This window comes from Larus michahellis, chromosome 8 (genome assembly GCF_964199755.1).
Source record: "Larus michahellis chromosome 8, bLarMic1.1, whole genome shotgun sequence".
In the NCBI taxonomy this organism is placed as follows: Eukaryota; Metazoa; Chordata; class Aves; order Charadriiformes; family Laridae; genus Larus; species Larus michahellis.
This window is the reverse complement of record NC_133903.1, coordinates 46,581,540-46,604,614: the sequence shown is the minus strand read 5'-3', so window position 1 is coordinate 46,604,614 and position 23,075 is coordinate 46,581,540. Positions and strand designations below refer to the sequence as shown.

Here is a 23,075-nt window from a genome sequence, read left to right as displayed (position 1 = left end):
TGTTGATCGTATGTAGGTCTTGGGTTCTTCCCTTTTGGCAGCATTTTGCATTGTTTTAATTGTCCTCTCTCAAGTGGCTTTTGTTTTTAAAACTGTTGGGCAAGAAGCAGTTTCTGTTTGTTTTCGTTTTTTTTTTTTCAGCATAGGAATGGAATTGTTTAATTATAGACCGCACTGGGACTTTGGCCTTGTTCTGAATCCACAGTCTTATCAGTTTTGAAAATCCAGTATTGTTTTTGAAATTCTACTCAAGCTGGAAGCTATGGCATATGCCTCTCCTGAAGAAGTTCATTATCTATCTGTAGAGCCACAGAATGGTTTAGGCTGGCAGGGACCTCTATCCTTGCAAGCATATAGTTAAGAAACATTTAAGGTAAGTGAAGTAGGTGTTTTAACAGGTGTGCTGCTCAGATGAGCTGGCAGGCGTTAAACTGCCTAACTAACTTTGAGCTGATGGGCACATATTTGCTGTGTTCATTTTCTGTAAAACCAGGAACTGGGTATTCCTTTCTCAGTATTCAGCTCTAATCTGTAGCTAGTGGTTTGTGTCTGTAGCTACAAGACTCTGCAGTGCTTCCTGCTGTACTCGCCTGCCTCTCCAAACCTAATTTCAGCCTCTCCTTCAAGCCTCTCTCTGTTTTCTGGCCACCTTCCTAATCTGACAACTCTGCTTCCATTTCTTAATTTCCTGGCACACAGCAGCATCCTCAGACTTGGAGAAACGTGCATAGTAATACAGGCTGTGGTGTCAGTTAGCACGAGGTGCCACTGAGCATTCAGAGACCGGATCTAAGCCATTGCCGGGAGGTTAGCAGACAGCGTACGCTCCAGGGGACAAGAAGCTGTGAGCCAGTTAGTGTGAAGCAGCCATGGCTTAATCACCGTAGTGTACGATCTTATCCCATACGTGTTTACCATGGCTGCATGAGCAAACATCCATTTTAGATGTGAGGCAAACAAATTTACTTATGCGTTGCAGGTTCTATAGGCCTATGCTATTGCACTGAAGGAGATAACATAGCATACAGTCTACATATGAAAGCCAGTTAATACCTTCTTGCAGATCTCAAATTATTTGTTGAACTCTATTAAGCAGGTTTATCTGAATCTCTAAGAAAGAGGTCAAGCTAAAATCTTGTTATAATTAGATGTATATATATGCGCAGAACGAGTCATACAGCTTGATAATTCCTTCTTGAAGGAAATGAAAGCCTTGACAGCTGTATGTATAGAAGATGAGGAAGGGAGAGTTATTATGCGTGACTGGGATATCTTGAAATTGCAGTGCTTCACAAACAATAGCTAATTGTTACACCAGAAGTTTTATGGCTATTAATTCATACTGAATGATAGTAAAAAAAAGTGTACAAAAGCTCTGCCACCATAATCTGAGGCTGTAGCTTTACTTGCTCAGTGTGGGATCTGACATGCACCGGAGCTTTCTCAGGCAGGGAGCCGGGCCGTGGCAGTGTGATAGGAACACATGATGTGATGGAGGGGTGGACGGTATTGTTTTAGCCAGCAGCTGGATCTGCTGTCTCCCTGATGTGCCTCTTCTGCAGTCTTTCAGTCTTTGTCCTTGCTGGTGTACTACCTAGTCACTTCTTCTGTTTCCATCCCAAATATCTGGTGTGTTATTAGATGTTTCATGGGTCTAAGAGCCTTCGTTTTATGCTGCATAAGTGGCATTGGAACAACAGTGAGATAACTGTAAGGGGTGATCCAGCCTTTCTGTGCACCTGGCTCCTCCAGTGCATCCCATTCTGTGCCTTCTCCTTACCAGCTGCCTCACGTGCTGCACCTTACAGGTGCTGTGTGCAGGGGTGCGTGAAAGTGCCTTGGGGTCTAAAATGTTTCCTGGGGGCTCAGAGTGATGTTGTCAGCAATAATGCATGCGGGCAATGTATAGCATGGACAACAGAGTTTAATGCAGATGTATGTGGCAAAAAGTTCTGTAGGAAAAATCCCCAGTGCTGCTTTAACTTCTTTTTTTTAAGTGAATCCACAGAATTTTTTGAACTTGTGCACATTTTCAGTTCAATTAATCTTCTGGCAGCTGTGTCATAAACCCCAGGAAAAAATTTACTATGGAAATCCTTCCAGACATGTTAACTTTTATCTTGGGCAAGATAATTGCTATTGGACAATTTTGACATGTGGCACTGTAATAGCTTACAGAATTTAATACTGCTGTTTTTACCATCAACCACAAGTCATTGTTTTGAGACAAGAATGCTGTTATGTAGCAGTTTGGAAAAGACTTTTTTTTTTTCTTTTTTCCCCTTCCTTGCACAGTGTATCCCTTTTGTACTCCTAAAGCTCATCTTAATGAAAGAGCCTGTGGCTTTTGAAAAGAGAGGCTTTTTTTCAATAAGTTCCTCTGTGATAACTGAAAACTTTCCTTCTCTGCTTTTCCTCCCAACAGCAATAATTTAAGTGAACCATAAATGTAATTAGTGGAGTTTCAGGCCTTCAGAGACCTTCCTTTTTTTAGTGTGTTTTTTTTTTGGTTTTTTTTTTTTTTTGGTTTTTTTTTTTTACTTTTGGCGATAGCACTGATTGGGAAGGAAAAATATTAAAAGCTTAAAATTCTCAGAATGGTTACAATTGTGCTGAATTATCTTTTTACAAGAAAGGGAAAGTAAGTTCTTCAAGCAAGAAGGTCGTTCTGATACACAACTTTCACAACCAGAATCTATCACTAACAATATTTAATTTTCCTTCTTTCTTTTTTCCTCCCCTCAGTTCTTAGGCACCTTTCTATGGAGAGCCTTTGACCCTGGCTTGGAGAAAACTAGACAGACATCACTTAGGTCTCTGCTTTGAAACCTTTATGCTACAGCAAAAACATTGCTTTCCAGATGGCAACCGCACACTTTTGAGAGTTTTAAAAAGCGCTGGAACACCACTCCTTCCCTGTTCCATCCTCCCCCCATCTCCTGTAACACTTGCTAATCCCTACTGTTATTCCACCAGTGTGATTCATATTGTTTGAATAACTTTAGTTTTACTCCTGTAGCACTGCAAATATTTAACTCTGCTTTGGTGATCACAGCAGGCCAGCCTGTCAACCCCGGGGAACAGCGTCGTTAGAACTGTAGTTCCTATTATCAGTCATTCTGCAAATACTCCATACAGCAAAGGAATTGCTCCCATTTTATGAATTACCTGTTTACCAGCTCAGGTTTAGTTCCTGGATAAGATGGCTCTGGAGGTTGTCCCTCAAAAAAGAGAATAACTGCAGTGCTAAGTTGATTAGCCTGAGCTTGGAGACAACTGAAGAGAAAATGAAAGTTGTGTTAAAGGTGACAGCAAGTATAAAATAAAAGAAATGAAGCGACTCTCAACTTCATCCCGTTCAAAAGTGTTATTCGTCTGCTGGATACTGCTCTCCAATTTCTAGCCAAAAAAACAAAATAATTAGAGAATTATTAGGGAAGCACTTTACTTCATGTAAGATTAAAGGTTTTGGTATTACCTTATGTGTACAGTCACGCCATGCTGATCAGAGGCTTCCAGATCAGTTTGTACTCCGTAATATCTTTTGCTTTTCATTAGCTACCCTTGCTTATTGAAATCTTCCTTAGGCACTTAATACAGGCCTTCTGACTGTAGTATTGAAAAAAGAAAACTCATCAGGAGGAGCAAAAAAGCAGAGGGGTGGGGAAACTCTTAGAGACCTGTTGGTCCTTTGTCTCTCCTCAGATTATGTCCCTAATTCTGGTCCAATTTGGTCTCATTTGCATACATAAAGCGTCTTACTTTGAGTATATTAGAGGTTTCAGGCAGTATGTGATGTTATTTACTTTATGGTCTTGTGGAACTGGCAACTGCTGTGACTTTTCTGGAGCAATGAAGTGAGTAAATGTGCAAACTTTCTCTTGGATATTTTTGTTGACAGCTCTAAGAATATACCTGTTAATTCTAAACGTCTTTGTTTTAGGGGAAGGAGTACAGAGTAGTGTTCAAAATATGGAATTTACTTTGAAGTAACTTTAAAAAAAGATTAGCATGCTATGATGATGAAGGATACCTTTCAGATGACTTTCAGCAGCCAACAGCTGGCATTTTTAAATGCCTCCTGGCTCTAGGATGCTGCAGAGGGACTGCTGTTTAAACTTTGTAAGAACTCTAAGTATGTGTAAAATTCTGCAGATTAAATTGATCCTTATGGTCTCTCAGCCAATGGATAGCATGACCTGTGGATTAATACTGTAATAAATCTCTACTTGCATGCTTTATTCTTCTTGTCCTTAGTTCAGATACTTTTTTGTAACATGGTTAGAGCTACAGCTTCATTTTATATGCTTCCCTGGGAATAGGAGGAAGAGTGGTGCTGTACTGGTGATGGTGCTGGAAAGTGTAACGTGTAGAGGCAATCTGGGCCTTTGCAGGTAAAAACCAAAGTACCGGAAGTGTAAGTTTAGCCTTACTAAAAGTATGTCATCGGCTCCTCTGTTAAACTTACTTTGTACCCTTCCTGGTATGGACCTGGGTACTAGAACTGGATATTTTAATTACAGGAAGGTATGCTTTGATTACAAGAATGGTTATGTGGCATAAAACTAGAGTACCTATTGCTTTCCCCTTTTGTTGCTTTCATTGTAGGACTGGAAGTCCAGCCAGCGCACATCTGTGTTATTTCCTCTGTTAATTTGGTTGTTTGGGTTCATTAGCTTTTCCCTTACAGGAGTCATTAAGAGTCAGGCTTTGCATATACGTGCTTCGGGGTCAGTAGAAAACCATTCATCTGGACCCCAGGGATTTGACCTCCAGAGAAGAGTAATGGTAACCTTGTCTGATGCAGCAGTGGTTGTGCTCCCCCTTAATGACTGAGGACTGTGTGAGAAGTTCGCTGTAGGACCTGAGGAGAAGAGTAAAGGTGATGGCAGCAGAAGTGGCATTTAAAACAGAGTGGGGGAAATAACTCGGGTGTTAGGAGGAGTAGGCTAGTCTGCAATGTAAAAGGTGAGAAATCATTCTATTTCATTTCAACTGTTTTTCCCAGTACTAGAATAGAATGAATGCACCACATAAGGTGTCTGTTAGGACTGTTCACTATCTGCACAATGCTTTATGTTTTGTTTCTTGAGAAAAAGCACTTATTATCTCACCACAGAAAAACTGTTCCAAGCTAACGTGCTTTGAAATATCTGGTTAATTCTATCATCCTTTTGAAAAATACATAGAACTGTGGAGTCTTTTTACTTTCAGGAATAGAGTTAAAGCGAACGTACAAGATGCAAAAATCTCTGTTACTGTGTGCCTGCTTACTGGCACGTGTGAATATCGGCTCAGTCTTTTTGGGTTAAAAAAATCAACCAACTGAATGGGTACAGAAAGACAAGTCTGTTGCCTGTGCTTTCTACTTTATTGTGCACGAACACCAGGGCTAACTTAGTAAGAACTGAAAGCATCACCTTTGTTGTTGCATACAGCAGCTATCTTGCTGAAAGGAAACAGATGTAGGTAGTAGGGACTTCTCTTAGAGCCAAAAAGTTAGGAAGCTTCTGTTTATATTCCAAGATGGATGTGTTTATAACATGACAAACCAAGTCTCTAGCAATATCTTTTTGAAATTGTAAAAAGCTTTGGGATGTGCTTCAGATTTCTTGTATCAAAGTATTAATTTTTAGCTTTTGCTTAAATTACTGTGACATCTTAAAAAAGAAGAGATATCTGTAAATTTTAGTATAAGGTACTTGTTATGTGTGCATGTATCGGAAATAAGTTATTTTAATAGCTTTGTCCAGGACCACATGTAGACCTTGTGCTTTTTCTTGTTCCTGTGTAGCTTGCAAAATAATTCCTAGTACGTTTTGGATCATTTTGAAATGCAATTATAATTTATTTTTTTTATAAACTGGTTTCAGTGCAGACACTTCCCTTCATCTCTAGATTGTTCATGATAGAATTTTAAAAATACTTGTCAACACTTGAGCCATATTTGGTCTTAGTTTTGCACTCTTCACAGCATATGGACTGTCAGTTTCAGTTTTGCTGTAACAGTTCACTTAAGTTTTCAGTTTAATTTATAAAGAGTGGCTGAATGCACTCTCAGCAAATGTAGATTGATGTTTGATGACCAGCTCTACCTCATCCTTTCTCTGTGCTATACAAGGCATCATATTGTTTCATCTTCAAAGCAGTGTCCTTTTCCCCATAGATTCATTCTCTTTAGAGGAGTACAGCACATTTCTCTTCAACTTGAGAGATCCGTGTATGAAAGGCTTAATATACCTGGCACTTCCCAGCTTGCAGAATTGAAGAGACCCACTCCTGTGCCATTGATCCTTGTCAAGAAGCATGGGTAGCTCTAGAAGCAACCATGCCCTGATGCAATATTAACTGGAAAGTGATAGACTAACCAACTGTATTGGTTTGGGGGGAAGGGTGTCTGCCCTAACTATATTTTTTTGAAAGGGTTGAAAAAGGAAAAAAATAAGAAAATCCCATTTCTAGTAATGATTCAGTCTAGATTATCAACACTAGGAAGAATGAGTGAGTGTTAGAAGGATGTGAGCACCATCATGCTGTTTTATCAGCTAAAGACATCTCATTTTTGTTGAAATAATGTTGTAGGCACTTAAGCACTGAGCCTAGATGATTGGTTATTCCAACAGAGGAAGAGTTGCAGACTCTGGTACCTATGACCGTACCTTGTACTTGAGATTTGAGTTACGCTGATTAAAGACAGAAGTAAACCAGACTCACCTGTATGTACCACTGGATGCAAAATTAAATCTAAACATGGTACATGTAATAGGTAAATTAGACTAAGTACAGTTTAAAAAGCTTGTAGAAAAGGGAGGGCAGTATCGGTATTTGGAAATTGTCACTGTTTAAGCCTTATGCTATAACTTTAAGGCTTTTTGAATTATTTTGTAACACAAAAAAACTCTGTCTAAGAGTGAAGTTATTTCACAGAAGTTAAGACAAAGTACATATTCTTTACTTTGTTTATATTATTTTCCTTGGGAACCAAATATTTTTGTGAATTAGTTAAAAGGAAAAAAAGACTTCAGTCCCAAACACAGCTTGATGTGCTGCACATACCAAAAAAGTCCATTTAAAATCACACAAGGGGGCCTGGCTTTCAGTGACAGTAGGCAGGAAATTTAGTGTTCTGGCTGAAATTCCATCTCCAGTTCATAGTCTTGCAGCTTGATGTTGTGGCATATGTGGTGTGCTTGACCCTTTAGTTCTTTCTCCAGCAAAAATGATACAGGCCTCCACAGGAGTTTCAGCTAGGTCTGTCTGATTGTAGCTTTGCAATTTTGAGTGCTTAAATATCAAAAGTCAGGTTCTTGGAAAGCATGTAAAGGACCTTATTTAAGTCTGGTGATCTTTCTATTTTTTTCTCCTACATCTGATGGCTATTTACTTTTTCACAAATGAAACCTAACGATCCTGCCTGACTGCAGTGATCAAAGACCTAGGGTTTCCAGAAAAACACTAAACAATAGAGGATATTTTTTTTAACTTAATTTTTGGGTTGGCTATACCAAGTTAGCCCCACAGAATGCCCATGTGGCATAGCTTCAGTTTGATAAGAAGTTAAATGCTGCGGTACCTGGCTGTAATACTTGTTCTGAGGACAGGAGGAAGCTTTAATTACTGAATTAATGTGGTTTTTTCCTGTAGCTGGATGCCTGCTATGACTTGACCAGTTCCCCTGAAATGCATCTTTTTTTAAGAGAGTGATTTCCTATCGTGTGCATGTACAGAATTAGAATAATGGGTAAGAGAGGTTCAGGTGCGTCCTTGCTGTGCAGAAAGGTGGAATCGATTCTCAAAAAGCTGCAGTAAAAAGCTCAGTTGTGAGAATCAGAATGCTGACAAAATTACAGGCTTATGGAGGATGGAAGCTGGCCTTACAGGCCGCCTCCTCAGGAGGGATGTGCTGGCAGATCAGTTAAAGGAAAAACCTACACTGGGTTGGTAAATTAAACACATTGGGGACAACTCTGCAGAGAAAGTTTCTCCTTTTACCAAAAGCAGAAAAGCAATGAAAGTTGTGTAAGCACTGCATTGTACTGAGGGCACAGGGAAACTGCTAGATGCATTTGCAATTTGTGGTTAGGCAAGGAGAGAAGGGTGGGTTCTCGCAGAGAAGAAAGTTCAGACGTAAAAAGTACTATAATCAGAGACACTAAAGAAATCCTCATGTAAAGGCAGAAGCTAAGACTTTGAAAATATGAGTCTAACTTTAGGTGCACAGTCTATATTTATGCATGCAGGTGGCTACATCAGCAGTGATGAGCAACCAGTTATTTCAGTGAGAACTTCTGGATATGCAAGCTTTTGAATGCTAATCTTTTTCTTAAATGCCTGTGTATGAGCTTAACAGCTCATGGTTAAACCTCCCCCCTTCATTCTTTCATGCTTTTTTTTCTTTTTCTTTTTTTTTAATATCTTGGCTACACAGGCAATATGTTGGATTTAATTCTTCCCCACACACACCTCTCATAGGAGGATGTTTGACTTGTTTCATCACTTTGGAGCCTGTAATAGTGCACAATGAACCTTTTTAATTTATCAACCTAAATATGTTGTGTTCTGAGGAGGACTTGCTAAATATCTTGCTCGCGGTAACCTCTTCCTCCCCCTTTGAATGTCTCAAGGATAGAAGAAAGTAAGATAAGAGGCAGATAGCTGTTGAACTGCAAACAGCAAGCTCCATTGTCTCATTCCTCCTCTCCCTTCCCTGCATGTGTGTGGCACACACATGCGGGTGGGGTGTGTGTGTTGTGCGTGGTTTTTTTGGGGAGGGATTTTTAGCATTAGTGTTTTGATACTCGTTGTAAGCCTACTGGACCATTTGCCATTGTCTCAAGCCAAAAAAGAAAAATATTCTTGAACTGCAATTCCTGCAATTCTTTTATTGTTGCTTTCTGATGTCCTGGAAATATGTCTAGGTTAATAAGAGTGGGAAGATGCAAGCTTCTCAACTATTATGGAATGAAAAGGAGAGAGGGAAAGAGAACTGAATACTGCCTTGAGGACTAAATTTTCCTGTTACTTAGGTGTGTGAAGAGATGCAGTCCAAACAGATACTGTGATGCTGGCCCTTTAACTTTTTGTCTGGGATTTTTTTCTTATGTATATTCCAGTAAATTCAGTTTTTTTGTAGTGCTTTCTCCCCTGCCTCTCCACTTCACTCTGGACCCCAGGAAACATACTCTTGAATTAACAAGTGTATTGTAGTTTCATTTCCTCATTTAACCTTACTTATCAGCCATCCAAAACACTCAGAAAGTGAGTTGCACAATAAAATTCCTTAAACGTTTGCTTTTGCACACCAAAATTAATATGGGATCTTGGTGCATTCTATAATTGCCAATAAAGTGTTTGAGCACCCTCAAATGTAAATGGACATTGCGGCACAGCTGGAGAGTTGAGGCTTGGAAAAGCACGCTGAAACAGCTCAAAACCAGTATTCCTTGTGCAGAATTTAAATAAAGTCTATATTATGAGAGGTGTTTGTGTGCTATAACTTTTGTGCTCAGTAGATCCTTGCAGCTGTTTACAGGCTTCAAAAAATGAAGCAAACAAGTTATTTTGATGGTTGGACTCAATGATCTTAAAGGTCCCTTCCAATTTAGGCAAGTCTATGATTCTGTAATTTATCTGGAATCTTCCAGGCATATAATCTGTGGGCTGCTACTGCTGGTATCTTTGTGGGGAAGGTGAGAAAAAACCTTATTTAAGTAAGAAGCTCCTTGTCAGGGGCTACAGCTTGCTTCTAGACAGAACTGAGCATATAGTATGTTCAAAATGCTGTCGTTACGGATAGAGCCTTCTGCTCTTAACAGAAGTGTTATTGTAGAGATGCTGCTTCTCTCGCCTGTGTCAGCAACAAGGTATTTTCTCTCCAGTGCCTGTGTGCTAATTTATGTCATCACTAGCTTGCCATATCCCGGATTCTTATCTGCGCTGAAACTAGGCTCTACTTAGAATCCAAATGGTTGTGACTTCAGATTATAAATGCAGTTTTTTTGTTAGGCCTTCTTTGCTTTCTTTTTTTTCTACTAATATAATTACAGGAAAAATGGTTATCAAGGTCGGTTTGTATAGATACACTGGGAGTGTTTTCCGGTTCCAACAAAATAAGCTTATTTCCTGAAGTATTTCAAACCCTTCATACGTATGGGTTGCAATAGCACCTCGTTGCTATGGGCCTGCAGTTGAAGCCTTACTTACAGTAATCTGTTTCTAGCAGCAGGCAAGCAAGTGAACATTAAATTTTGAACGGAATGACAGGAAAGGGATAAATTCAGCTTGCTGACCATAAGAGCTGTTGGGTGTAGAGAATTAAAGGAAGACAAATCTTGCCATATTCTTTTCCATGCCAGCACTTCAATGTTTGGAATGCAGCAAATGGTTTTCATTACAGCTCCTTCCTGAGTTAGTGCATGTTAATTCTTGTTTGCCCTTAGAAAATAAGCCATGCCTGTACATGCCTTTTTAGAAGGAGGAGCCAGTGAATCAATCAATGCTGCAATTTACAGGGAAGAAGAAAGAGAGGTAGATCGGTTGCGTTTCTTGGCTTTTGGTCCCGAGTTCTGATGAATAACCGTGCCATGGCAATTGCATGAGGAAGCTTGCCCTCTCCTCTATGAATAGCTGACACTTTTTAAAGCAAGATTATTTTCATCCTGTAATGGTTAACACTTTTAAAGAAAATACATAATTTTTACTTAAAGAACTGAATTGTTTGTATTGGTTGAAAAGCAGAAGAGAAATTGACTATAAGTTACAGGCTTTTCTCCCTGTGCTTTTCAGCAACCGAGGAGCAGGAAAGAAAAGTGGCCTTTAGAGGAAGCCTTTTGGCTTTTCTTCTGTTCTTTCAATGAGACTGTTTTTCCTAGCCACTTGAGCCCTTCTGGTCTCTCATGAAAATGTTTGAGTTTTGTTCTGAAATGTGTTTGCTTCACCTGCATGTTCTGACTCTTTCAGTACTTGTGGTTTGCTCCCTGGCAACATTAGTTCACCTGCTGTCCAAAAATATACAGCCCAAATCAAACATCCAACTTGTTCTTTTTTAATGTTTAATTTATTTTGTTTGGTGCAATTAATGTGTTAGATATTTAATGGAAATGGAGGATTACTGCTCAGAGGTACTTGGTTGAGGTGGATTTGTAGGTTTTTAAGCTGCTGGTTTTTTGATTTTTTTTTTTTGGTGTTTTTCTACCAAGTGGAGGTCTATGTATTAACTTCAAAAACAATTCAATTTAATCTGGTAGTCACTCTATGTATCAACTTGTAGTATCTCATATTGTAGTTTTGAACATACCGATACTGTCTTTCTTTTCCAGTTTTGCACAGTTGAAGCTAATGAAAACAGTTGGGGGAAATGAGGAAATTTCCAGTCCTCCCACTGTAGCTAATTATGCCAATTGTGGCAGAAGGCTACATTGCCTTGTTGTCTTGCAGCCAGAAGCCTTCAAAGTAGTCACTTAGAGAGTGCTGAGTATGACAGATGACTGTTAAACATACAAGAACTGAAGACTGGGTTGTGTCCTTCTTGAAATGAGTGCTTTAAAACTTTTTTTTTTAACTTCTGCGGAAAGCTGAGTGGAAAGATCTCAACTTTCTTTTATTAGGCACGAGACTTACCTTCTTACTTCCAGCATTAGAAATTACACAAATATGCATGCTCTGTCTTTTTTGACGCTGCTTCAGTGCATCTGTAGATGATGTCTGCAATGTTGTTATTTTGCTTTCCAAGTCCCCCTTTAGAGTCCAACTATGTAGCCTGGCTCTTGCTCTGACATCTCTCTCACTTCTCCACGCTGAAGATGCTACAGCTGTGATTCTAGTTTCTCTGTCCTCCTGCTTCTCTGCCTGCTTTCTTCGTTAGGCTTCTCCAGTATATTAATTTGTTGCTGTCTCAGTGTTTGTGTTGTAGTCTTCTGGGTCCCCAGAGCTCTTAGTCTTTACTTATCTCACTTGGTCGGTCATCCTAAATGCACCCGTTCACACCTACTTTTCGTAACCACTTAATGCGTTGCCTTTGGCAACATTTAGGCTGCCGTATAGGGGTGTCTTGTGGTTATTTGTTGCTTTTTAAATGGCAAGTAGTGACATTTAAAGCTGAGTAAATAGCAGGCCAACTTTTTTCTGGTGGCTTATTTATATTAGACCTACATATTGAAACCTACATATTTGTTTTCAAAGTAGCATTGAAAACTCATGGCAGTTCTCTTCAGTCTTCCTCCTCAGACTTAGCAATACTTGGAGTCTTTGAGCAATAATTGCTGGAATCATGTGAATCTGAGGGGCCTTTTATTTAAAAGCTTCCAGTTCTCATATTAGTGTGTTCAAAAATTAGTTTCAATTTTGAAGGCTGAAATCTGACAGCTGAAGTTCAGTATTAGTCTCCTGAAATGAAGCATGTAATGCTAGGTGTAAGTACCATTATATGCTGAATTTCATTCCATTCCTCATTGCGTATGCTTGAGTCTGATAACGTAACTGCAAGTGTCTCTTGCAAGGAAGCAGTCCTATTATCCTATTCTTAAATTAAAATAGCATGTTTCCCGGTGACCTGACTGTTGTGTGGGAAAAGATTATATAGTGCTGCTTTTGCATTTCGTAGCACTACGCTATAACATCAGAAGCCTCCTCAGTGCTCTGATCCGGAGGGCACCTGTGCTTGGCTGAGCATCTGGGAAACTTGTTCTTCTGAGGAGCTACTGCTCTCTTCTCATAAGGTTTGGGAGAAGTTTAACAAATACAGTTTTGCTGAACTTTTGTTCTAGCAACAAAAAGCATGAGCCCTTAACCATGGGTCAATTTGTAGGAAAAGAATATTTGTGTGAGCTAAAATGATCTTTTAAACCAGTGTTCAATTTGCTGGGTTAAGTTGTAGTAAATGCAAAGTAAACAACCTAAAGCAGTTACTTTTAGATTCTGGCAACCAGATAAACTGACTTTTGGGTGTCCTGTTACATGACAAAAAGCTAGCAGTAGGAATAATGGGTAGCTGTTTCATTGCAACCTGATGATACAGAGTTTGAAAAGGTCTGAACACTGCTCCATTTAGCTGTGAGGTCTCTATGAAATGTAGTGTCCTTTGCTTTCATTGTCCTAGCCCGGTCAGATCTCTGCTCCAATTGCTTGTACGCTTACGCAATGGCTGTTGTTGTTGTAGTAGAATAATGCTTTGAGACGATGTGTGTGCTGTAGCCTTACTGTACCAGCACTGAAATGTTTCAGAGATAAAATAAAATCCAGTATTCTCTGTGGGAGAGGTGCGCTTACTATCCTTTAGGATATTCTTACCACACAGAGCTGGTTTATGCTAGTAAGAGAGAACAAGTATTTTTCTTTCAGTTGCATTGGCAATTAGGAAATAATGTACATAATTTTGTGTCTATTCCCAAAAGGCATTGTTGAAGGGCTCCGAAAAAAAAATAGGCCATCAGGCTGGCTGTTTGCATTATCAGCTTGCATGACCGGAAGAATTGGATTACTTATGTGACACTGAGGGAGCACTGAACACACTGTGTGGTGTTTGCCTTAGGGACAGTTCAGGACTCTGCATGCAAATATTACCTGCTGGCCAGCTAAAAAGTGAGATCAACTACAGTCTTAAAGATGTCTATAGGAAAATCTTAGTTCAGTTGTTCACTTAATGATTAACCTGCTGTGCTTCATAGAAGTACACTAGAAATTAGAGCCAAAACAAGAAGTCGCATCCCTAATAAATGAGGTCTGAGCACTTGCCATGTGGCAGTTTTGGATAGGACACCTGGTGGGTTTTGTATATGTGATAAAGTCAGGTTTGATTCTTGCTCATGCAAGCCGTGTCGTATGTGTGTCAGTTTTCACACAGCCCATGCCAGAATCCAGTCCTTGCAGTTAGATGAGTGAATGACCCTGCAAGCCAATTTGACTGGAAGGATGCTGGGGGAATAGATCCATTAGATGTGTTTAACTAATGTGTCACCAATGGATCAAATCAGTAGGCTACTTTATTCAAAAGGAAAGCATGAGCATGCTCAAAATAGTACTAGCTACTGTCACATTTCAGTATGTATGCTGATACTCTTATGGGTTGCTTTTTTTATTTATTAGCATTTCTGGAGCAATTACTGTCATGGTATGCCACAGTTTAACCCTAACCAAACAAGAAAGCCAGGCCAGTGATTCTCTTTCCCCTTGCACTTTCTTGCCAATGAATTCAAGTATGGTAGTGCTAGATGGATGGTCTGTTATTGCCCAGTCAGAAAGGTAAAATGATTTGAGGTAGTTGATGTATCACTTTATAATTGTGTTATTGAGCTAGGTGCTTTAGTGCCTTCTGTTCCAGGTTGGTCAGTATTGTTCTGATTTGAACGTAACTGGATGAGAAGTGCTGCTTGCACTGTCCCAAGGAGGCTGAGAATGTATAAGAAGTTAATGTAGGAATCTTAATCACCATTTTTTTCCTTAAGCATCCTAGCAACTTGCCATTTAAAAAAAAATAAAAATATATTGAGCAATGTTTTTTTTTCCTTGAGTGCTCTATAAGGTCACCTAGCTCCCTTAGGGATTCAAATAAAAGCAATGAGAAAGATCAAAGTTGGAAAAGCTCAAAGCAGCATTGTTTCCAACATTAAGTCAGGTTGGCTGCAGCTCTGTCTAGTTGGTCTTGAAAATCTCCAAGGATGGAGAGTGCATAGCCTCCGAGTGACCTGTTCCGGAGCTGCCCTGCTCTCCTGACACACAACCTCCTACCATAAGAGCCAGGTTGTTTTGGATCTCTGGCTTGCACCAGCCTGCAATTTCTAGTTTCCAGTGGAGTCATCTGATCAACTCCCTTCCCCCACAGCTGCAGTGCCTGGGCTACAGCAGTCCCAAACGTTCGATTTTTATCATTGGTGTGTTAAGTCTTGTTTGCCCTGATTTTGGAGGGGGGCCAGCAGGCATTTTATTTTGCAAAATGATATGCGCTAAGCACAAATTTCTGAGTAATTAAGTTATCTTGTCTTCATCACAAAAGAGAATAGTTTGATAGAAAATGATTCTATTTAAGAACGGGACTGCACTTTAAAGTGTCAGTCAGATTACTCTCTAGAGTTCAAAAGCTTTCCTTCAAGAGCTTTCCTCGCCTAATTGTAAAATACAAATACGTTTGCCTGTTTGGTCTAGAAATAGTCAATGCGAGGAAGCATTCGGTTTCTCTGTACTTTATTTTGAAATCCTTTCCTGTATATCATTGCACTCTCCTGCTGTTAGTCTAATGCAAAAAATATGAAACAGCATCTTGAAGCAGTCAGAAGAAAATGAAACTGCTAAATATTGGAGCATTTCCTAGACCCAGGCACCTTTTGTGAGAGTGCCTCCTTTGATATGAGGAGGTAGCTGATATCTAAAATCTGCCCCAGATTGGAGCTAATTAATCATCTTTGAAGAACATTTGAGTACAAAGAAGTAACTCTTGTACTCACCCTTTGCCTTGACTGTTGCTCAAGGACAAAAGGTGGATGCACAGCACCGTGACCAGGTTCGTGTTTAAAAGGAGAAAAGCAGATGCTGAGGGTGAGGATGTTTGTGCCAGCTCTGTCCGTGTGCTGCCTCTGTCCTTCCCGGCTTGTCCAGCGGTCGACAGAGCTTCTGCGACAGAGAGCGGGGGGGAGAGAGGGGTCACGTCTGGGACCGCCGGTGGGATGTGCGGCTGTGCGGTGGGATGTGCGGCTGTGCGGTGGGATGTGCGGCTGTGCGCGGGCTGGGACGAGCCCCGTTCCCGGGAATGTGCAGTGCGGCCCCACGCTGCTTCCTGGTGCCCCCTCCCGGTAAACTCTCTCATAGTTAAAGTTGGTTTGTGCATCAGCTGCCCGAACAATTTAACCTCTTTGAATAGTCACCTGTGAAACTTGCGCATCTGCTGAAAAAGGTTTTCAAAATTAACTGATGAGCTCAGAAAAAGGCAGGGTTTGACTGTAAGGAAGAAGCTGTTTTTTGTAGACCGTCCAGGAGGTGTGAGCCATGACACCCGGACTTAATAGTAGGGTCTGCGTGCCCTTTCCTTTGCAGTGACATAGTCTGAGGAGATCAGCTACATCCACTGCACGGTGTGTGGTTCACGTGTGCCTTCTGCCCCAGGCTCTAAGGCACAAAGAAGCCCGACAAAATATAAGCAAGTTCAAAGTTTCCAAAATAACAAGAACAGCAATTACAATTTTAATTTTAACGTGATAATAGTGGCGTATGTTTTGTCCAGCTGAACGCCACAGGAAAGTGCAAAGCCTCTTGAGAGAGAGTTGGAGAGCTGTCTGGTGCAGCCTGCTGTAGCGTTACATGCTTGGAGCGGGCTTGTGAGCAAGTTATCCTGTCTGCTTCACTTGGATTTTCTTGGGAGAAGTCATTGCATTGCTGCCAGGCTTTCATTCCAGAGTGAGCTGGTCTTTTTGCTTTCTCACTGGTGAGGAAACTGGGGCTGGGAGCAAAACAAGAAGCCACTCAAACATGGCGTAGCTGCTGTTGTGGTGTAAAGGGTCTATACATAAAGCATAAGCCCAGTGATGCTGTAATGATCATTTGAGAAGCAGTGGAGCTGCCATGTCTTAACCCTGGGTTATATTACTTGGCATCATTTAGGTGCTGCTTTGTTTCGCTGTTTCTTGTAGCATTTATCTTCTACTTAATGCAGATTCCTTCTCATGAGGGCTGCCATTTGATGGAGCTGATGTAGTACTGAACGCAGGGGGAATCAGATTGCTGATTAGGACTTGTAGATACAGCAATGAAAAAGTGTAACTTACAGCAACACGTTGTAATATTTTTCTTTGATGTGGCTTCAATTTAGGGAATTGATACCTGGGAACTTGATCAGGCTCCGTGACCTACACTTGGATACTTAGGTCTCTCTTTGTTGGCTTATTCTGCCTGAGAGCCAGCTCCTTGTCCTTTTTGCCCTTATTTTCCTCACACTGAAATGAAAGGGTGATATTATATTGTTGGTGTTTCTAAATGTTTGCTTCAAATACCAATGTTTAAATACCATAGAGTTAATGCAGCGGTGGCTGTTGCCTGCATCTTTACCATAAATGCACTGGTACAGGTGGTGAAGGGAGACGTTTTCAGCCTCTCTTGATCTGCAACTTTGTGCTTGTCTAGAAGAAAAAGTTTTTAATATGTAGCTGAGCTTGAGGACACTCGTGTACTGATGAATATTACACTCCTGACAATATAAGACGTTAAGTAATTAACAAAAATGTTGCTTTGTCTTTTCAGTACATCAACTGTGGTAACCTGGAACAGCTATTAGACAGCAACCAGCATCTGCCCTGGACAGTGAGGGTGAAACTGGCATATGACATTGCTATGGGAATCAGTTATCTTCACTATAAAGGCATTTTCCACCGAGACCTTACATCTAAGGTACTGTTTATAAAACGAAGGGAGCTTTTTAATGAAGGTACTATAACTGGGTGTTCGATTCTTTCTTCTCCATCCAGCAGAGAACTGCTATTATATAAGGTGTGATCTTAAGATGTTTTGAGAAACAAGTTGACGTACAGTTTATAGGATTAAAAATTTCCCCAAAACATGTTGATAGTTTATATAGGAACTGGGAAGTAACTATCCTGAAGGAAGGTAATTCCTTAAATGAGTTCAGATTAGGATTTCTCAGAAAGTAGATGCAGAGTTTTTTTATGCTCTGAATTATGGTTCAGTAAAGTATTTAAATCCCTGGATAATTAAGCATAACAATCTAGCATTTGGAACAGGTCCATCATATAAAGAATACAAATTGAGGGGATTACTACAAATGCACTTTAAAATCTCCTTGTTGTTTTTGTTTCTCCATGTATTTCACAAATCTTTAGTAGGAAGAGTAATCTGTCATTACTAATTCAGCATTAAATGTTGTCCACAATCCTGGTTTATATTCCTTTCCTTTCTGAAGTCAGTAAGATCAAAAGAGTTTACCTACAATTTTCAAATTTTGAAATTTCCTCCGGAATGATATTTCAGCAGCAGAGTTCTCAATGGACGTAGATTTGTTTGAACTGCTTTGGTGACAACTTGTATGAATTTAGTTGGCTAAAGTAGCCAGCTAATTCAAGCTCAGCTAGAAATCCTGACACAGGAGCACTAAGCTCTGTGAACAAGTCGCCCCAGTATTCACACTGGGTCTTGCCATCCGTTGCAGCCTGTGCTGTGGGCTTTGCTGTCCTGTCTCTCCTGTTGTCTGGAGCTAATGACCTGGTTTAAGCTCACTGGGGACTTGCAACATGAAAGCACTCCAAAACCGTTCTCGGGAAGACTTCATGATGTCACTTCCATCAAAAGCATCTGGAAGAATGTTATCTTAGCCTAAGAAGAATGGGTTGTTTAAGGGTTAGAAACAGCTTTTAAAAGTTAAAACACAGCACAGTGTGTTTGCAAATGCAAGTGACTGAGTCCTCCATTCAGTTTTAGGGGTTTTTTTAAAGCTACCTCAGGGCAGTATTAAACAGGAAGGATACGCATTTAGCCAAGGGGTGGGGGGGAAATAGTTCAACTGGTAGGTGAAAGAACTATTTCAGTGAAGTCATAGAATACTTCTTTGAGTGTCCTTTCAAGTGAAAGGTGCTGAATTCTGCAAGGAAGAATTATCACATTTATGAACAATGCCCAGACTTGGAGTCACGTCACTTTGACATGATACACTCAGAAAGCTCCATTTCAGTCACCTTGGAGTGTGCAGATAAGAGGTGCATAAAAATCACTGGAAAGATAACTTGGTGTTCCCCTTTTTTTCAGTTCAGGACGTATTTTAGTACATTTAAGACTGGGGAAGTAGAGTTACTGTAAGGAATCAAAGTAACTAAGGAGAACTCTGTGCCTGCAGCATTTATCGTAACACATACTGTGATGGCTAATCATATGAAAATCCATTTCCTGAGACCTCTGTGAATGCCTTTGTTCAAAGCTTTACATAATTGTATGTCATTCTCTGGAGCTGCCCTACCAATGCTTCAACGCTATCTATTGTTGAATGTCAATTGTTTAGAAAATGCACCCACTGGGAGGAGCGCATGATTTCACTGCAACAGCAAACTCATCGGTGGCCACAGGGAGTAGTAAGCGTTATTGGAAAAAAAACCAAACAAAACCAAACAAAAACCAACAACAAACCAAACCCTAGGAATTTACTAGCAGTTATGCTATATTTGGATGATTCTTAGCACTAAAGGTATAGTATCTCAGTGTCACATTGGAAGCTGTCAGGATAAAAGTTTAAGTGATCAGCTATATTCTGTATTTTCCAGTTTCTTGGGGTTTTTTTGGGTTGTGGGGTTTTTTTTGTTTGGGTTTTTTTTTGTTTGTTTGGGGTTTTCTTTAATTTGTTTTTTTTTTGAGGTGATGTATGCATTTGCCTGTGCTGTTTGGGAAGGGAAGCAGATGAAACAACTGGCCTTAAACGCCCGGGTACTTGTGAATTTTATTACTGTATTATTGTTTTGATGATGTTTTGATACTTTAAAATTAAATCTGTTTTGCAAATGACTCTCCTTTTGGGCAAACGTTTGCCCTGCTGGCTGCCTAAATTTTAAATAAGTCATTTTGTTCCAAAGCAGAAAAATTAAGATGATAACCATAGCAAAAACCTGTCACCAAAATTTTCAACTCTCAGACTGTGGCTTTTGGCTACTGCTTGAGGAGATGCTTTGTATTTTACCAGGTTTGTACTGGTGGTGGGATGAATTGTCTTCATTCTTACTAGTAGGTAGTCAACGTGTGAGTGAGCTGAAGGAAGGTGTGATGAACTCTTTCCTTGGGAGAGAACTCGTGATTTGGATCGAACAAGGGCAGATTTAATACTGTTCGATATTGTCCTCCTTTCTTTGGTAAACTTCAGTAATTGATGTGATGGGTTTGTTAATCAAATGAAGGCAAGACAAGGATTTAGACATCTGCAAAAGTCAGAATAGACACTGAGTCTGCTGGGGGGGAGAAGAAGGTATTTTTCTAGAAAACTTGCTGGTCTTGACTCAACTATGAACAGAATGAAACCGAGACTTTCCATGCAGGAATGTCTCCATGCTTTACCTGTTCCACTTAACACAATATCCCACTGCAAATTATCCCTCTAATATAAATTTTACTATAAAAATTATTTGGGATTCATGTAGACCTGTACTTCTGCCTTTCTTCTGTTTTTGGCAAACCGCTAATTCCTGTCACTTCCTGGAGCAGGTGGTGTGAATGCATAAAGTTTATCCTGTCAGTTATGGCAGCAGAGCTGTCTTGCTCTGATGATAGCAGTATTATGTACTGGATCCATAAAAACTTAAGGAAGGAAAAGTCACTTTCCCCACCAATCTAGGACTGAAAAATACATGGTTTTGACAATTACTATACAGCAGGGTGATCCCTCTTCCTAATTGTGCCATGTGGAGAATAGCAGAACAGCACTGGTACTGCAGAAAGCCGGAGGGGAGAACAGTGGAGAAGAGTAGATGTAGGTCATTACAGTTGATGTGGCAGCCCACAGGGGATGTCGGCCCTGACATCCCACTGTGCCCTTCCCACTGCCCTTCTGTCAAAGAGAGAGGCAGCACTTGTTAGAAGAGAGTGTGCTGCCCAGACAGCCGGTACTTACCCGTGTCGTGAGCAGTTCAGTCCTCAGGCTCTGGGCATGGGCTGCTGTAGCTGATCAGGCTGATCTGCCCAGATCCACAGCAACAGCCTAACTCGGATCTGTCAGAAGGTAAGCGTGGTCAGATTGGCTGTTTTCAGCCTGCAGATAGTAGGCGTGTAGGCAGGGTGACTTGTATGCTTTGTAAGCCAATAAATGTGGTGTCCTCACTTTTGACTTGCCATAAAGAGATTAATGGAGAGATTAAGCACGCAACCATAAATGGGTTATGACAACCAGCCTTGCTGGCTCATTCCCTGTCCCCTACCCATGTCACTGCAAGCTCTGCGACTTGTTTTTTATTTGGGGCTCGCTGTAATATGTACAAGGAAAATTTGGATTCTGGAATCATGAGGATTTTCTCCATCTTCCAGTGATTCTAAAGTAGGTTTATTTATGAATTTTAACTCTGACAGCCTTAGTCATAGAAGATGCAGTCATTGAAACAGAAATCATAATGCGAAACGCTGGAAGTGTTTCAGTAGGAACCAGTGGATTGTGATAAAGTTTTTCTTAATCTGACTTGTTTTTGCAAAATTCTGTCTGTTGCTACCTACAATTAAAATAACTGTGTTTGTGAAGGCACAGGGAAGCATCCGGGCTGTCAAAAGAATATATCAAAATCCTTTTGTACCTCACCCCTCAAAATAAATATTTTACTATTACACAGAGAGTTCCTTCAACACCTTGTTTACACTGTATTTGCATTGCATTCAAACCCTGCAGTGTTGATCTCCTTGGCAGCTTACACCAGTTACTGCCCTAAAATCAGTGAATTTATTCTTACAGTATCTCTGAGATGGGGGAGATGAATAAACTCAGTCTTACCAGGACAGATTAAAAGCAAGAATATTAGTGAACATTTGGTATGTGTTTTAAGACTTAGTTTGGAGTATTTGGCATTTTACACCTGTTTAAGTTCAAAACAATATGCTCACTGACCTTAGAGGCAGTTGGAAGCGTACAGCAGTTATAAAACAGTCAGGTTTGACCCCTGGAGGCAGAGAAAGGATGAGCAGCAACCTCTGAATGATTTTGTTAAACTCGTTTCCTTGCCACAGAATCCTCCTGTGATGCTGAGAAAGGCCAGAATCCAGATCCTGGGGCAACATTGCAATGGTCTTAGCCATAAGACAGAAGACCTTCATTTCCAGCTCAGTCTTTCATTTTCATCTTTTCCCAGCCTTTCTTTCACCCTACTGTTTCTGTGGCAAGAGTGGCCAGAGTTCTGAAAATAGCGGTATGAGTGGTTTATGTACAGCCTCAATTCACTGTCAGTGTTGAATCCATTGCGTGCACTAAGACATGGGTGCCAGGTAGAAAACTCTCTGTGATCATGTAATTAAGGACTTTACCTTAATGTGTATGCATAAGGGGAAGAATGGAAGTTCTCAGAGGAAGTTTTACACCCCATCTTTTGTGCAATATTTTTTTTTGATGTAGTGTATGTTCTGTGCAACTTCCTAGCAATTAAAAAAAAAAAAAAAGGCAAAAAACCCCAGTGGCATTATGCATTTCATTTGCAGGGTTAGAAGCTTGAGATTCCTGGCAGAGGCATCTGCTGCTTTAGTTAACATAATAACTAATACATGCAGTATTAATTAGTATTTAGTGCTACTGTAGTTAGTATTACTAATGCACGTTGCCTGGTTTTGCTATGGAGCAGGAATAGGTAGAGGAATAAGAGAGACTCCTTGGCAGTGAGAGCAAACACCTAGGAGTCTGCTTATTTTTCCAATACCGATCATATCTACTCTGTGACTATCCAATCCTTTCTGCTAGCGTACAACGCCAGCCTCCAGTCAGGCTTTTTATCCTTGTTCCTAGGCTTTTCCTCCTTTTTGTGCTCACAGTTCCTGCCCCTGACCTTCTTGTTCAATTGCCTTGTCTGGCTGACTTTATTTACTCTCTTCCTGTTGCTCCTGCTTGATGCTTTATCCAAACTAACTTGCTGCATTGTGGTCTGTTCAGCCATTTCTAGCTGTCCCCCTCTTCTGCTGCTCCAGGTTAGCTCTGTTTCACCACCCCCCCACCCCCCCCCCCCCCACCTGTTTGCTATGCCAGCAGTTTGCAGTTTTTATGTCCTTGTAATAGTCTTCGGGGTTTTCTTCCCCCCAGTCTCAAGAACTTGGCTCAAGACTCTGGTCTTGGTCCCTGCCAGTCCCTGGCTTGGACTCCTGCCCTGTCTTGTCACCTTATTCACTCTTTCAAATTCCCCACACAGCATCTGTCCTGTCCCAGTCTATGTTTTGTAGGGATTGCAAGAGGTGCATCTTACACAGGGGTCTCATCACGTTTCAAGTTGAGAACGTGCCAAATTTGGATATGACACCATAGGCTAATATTTTTGAGGATTTTTTTGTTGTCATTATTTCAAAATTTGTTTGCAAAGCATATTCTAAGTTTGTTCTCCCAAGCAGCTGAGCTGTCTTAGCTGAACACCTCCCTCCCCAAAAAC

The 23,075-nt window shown here is 40.5% G+C and overlaps 1 protein-coding gene across 1 annotated transcript in view; it reads left to right on the top strand.

Annotated features, from left to right (window-relative positions):
* Positions 1-23,075, top strand: part of TESK2 (testis associated actin remodelling kinase 2) — an 83,640-nt gene that overhangs the window by 42,386 nt on the left and 18,179 nt on the right. The window contains exon 5 of the mRNA XM_074597455.1: positions 17,224-17,370. Within this exon, the coding sequence (XP_074453556.1) occupies positions 17,224-17,370 (147 nt within the window). The remainder of the gene's footprint in view (positions 1-17,223; positions 17,371-23,075) is intronic.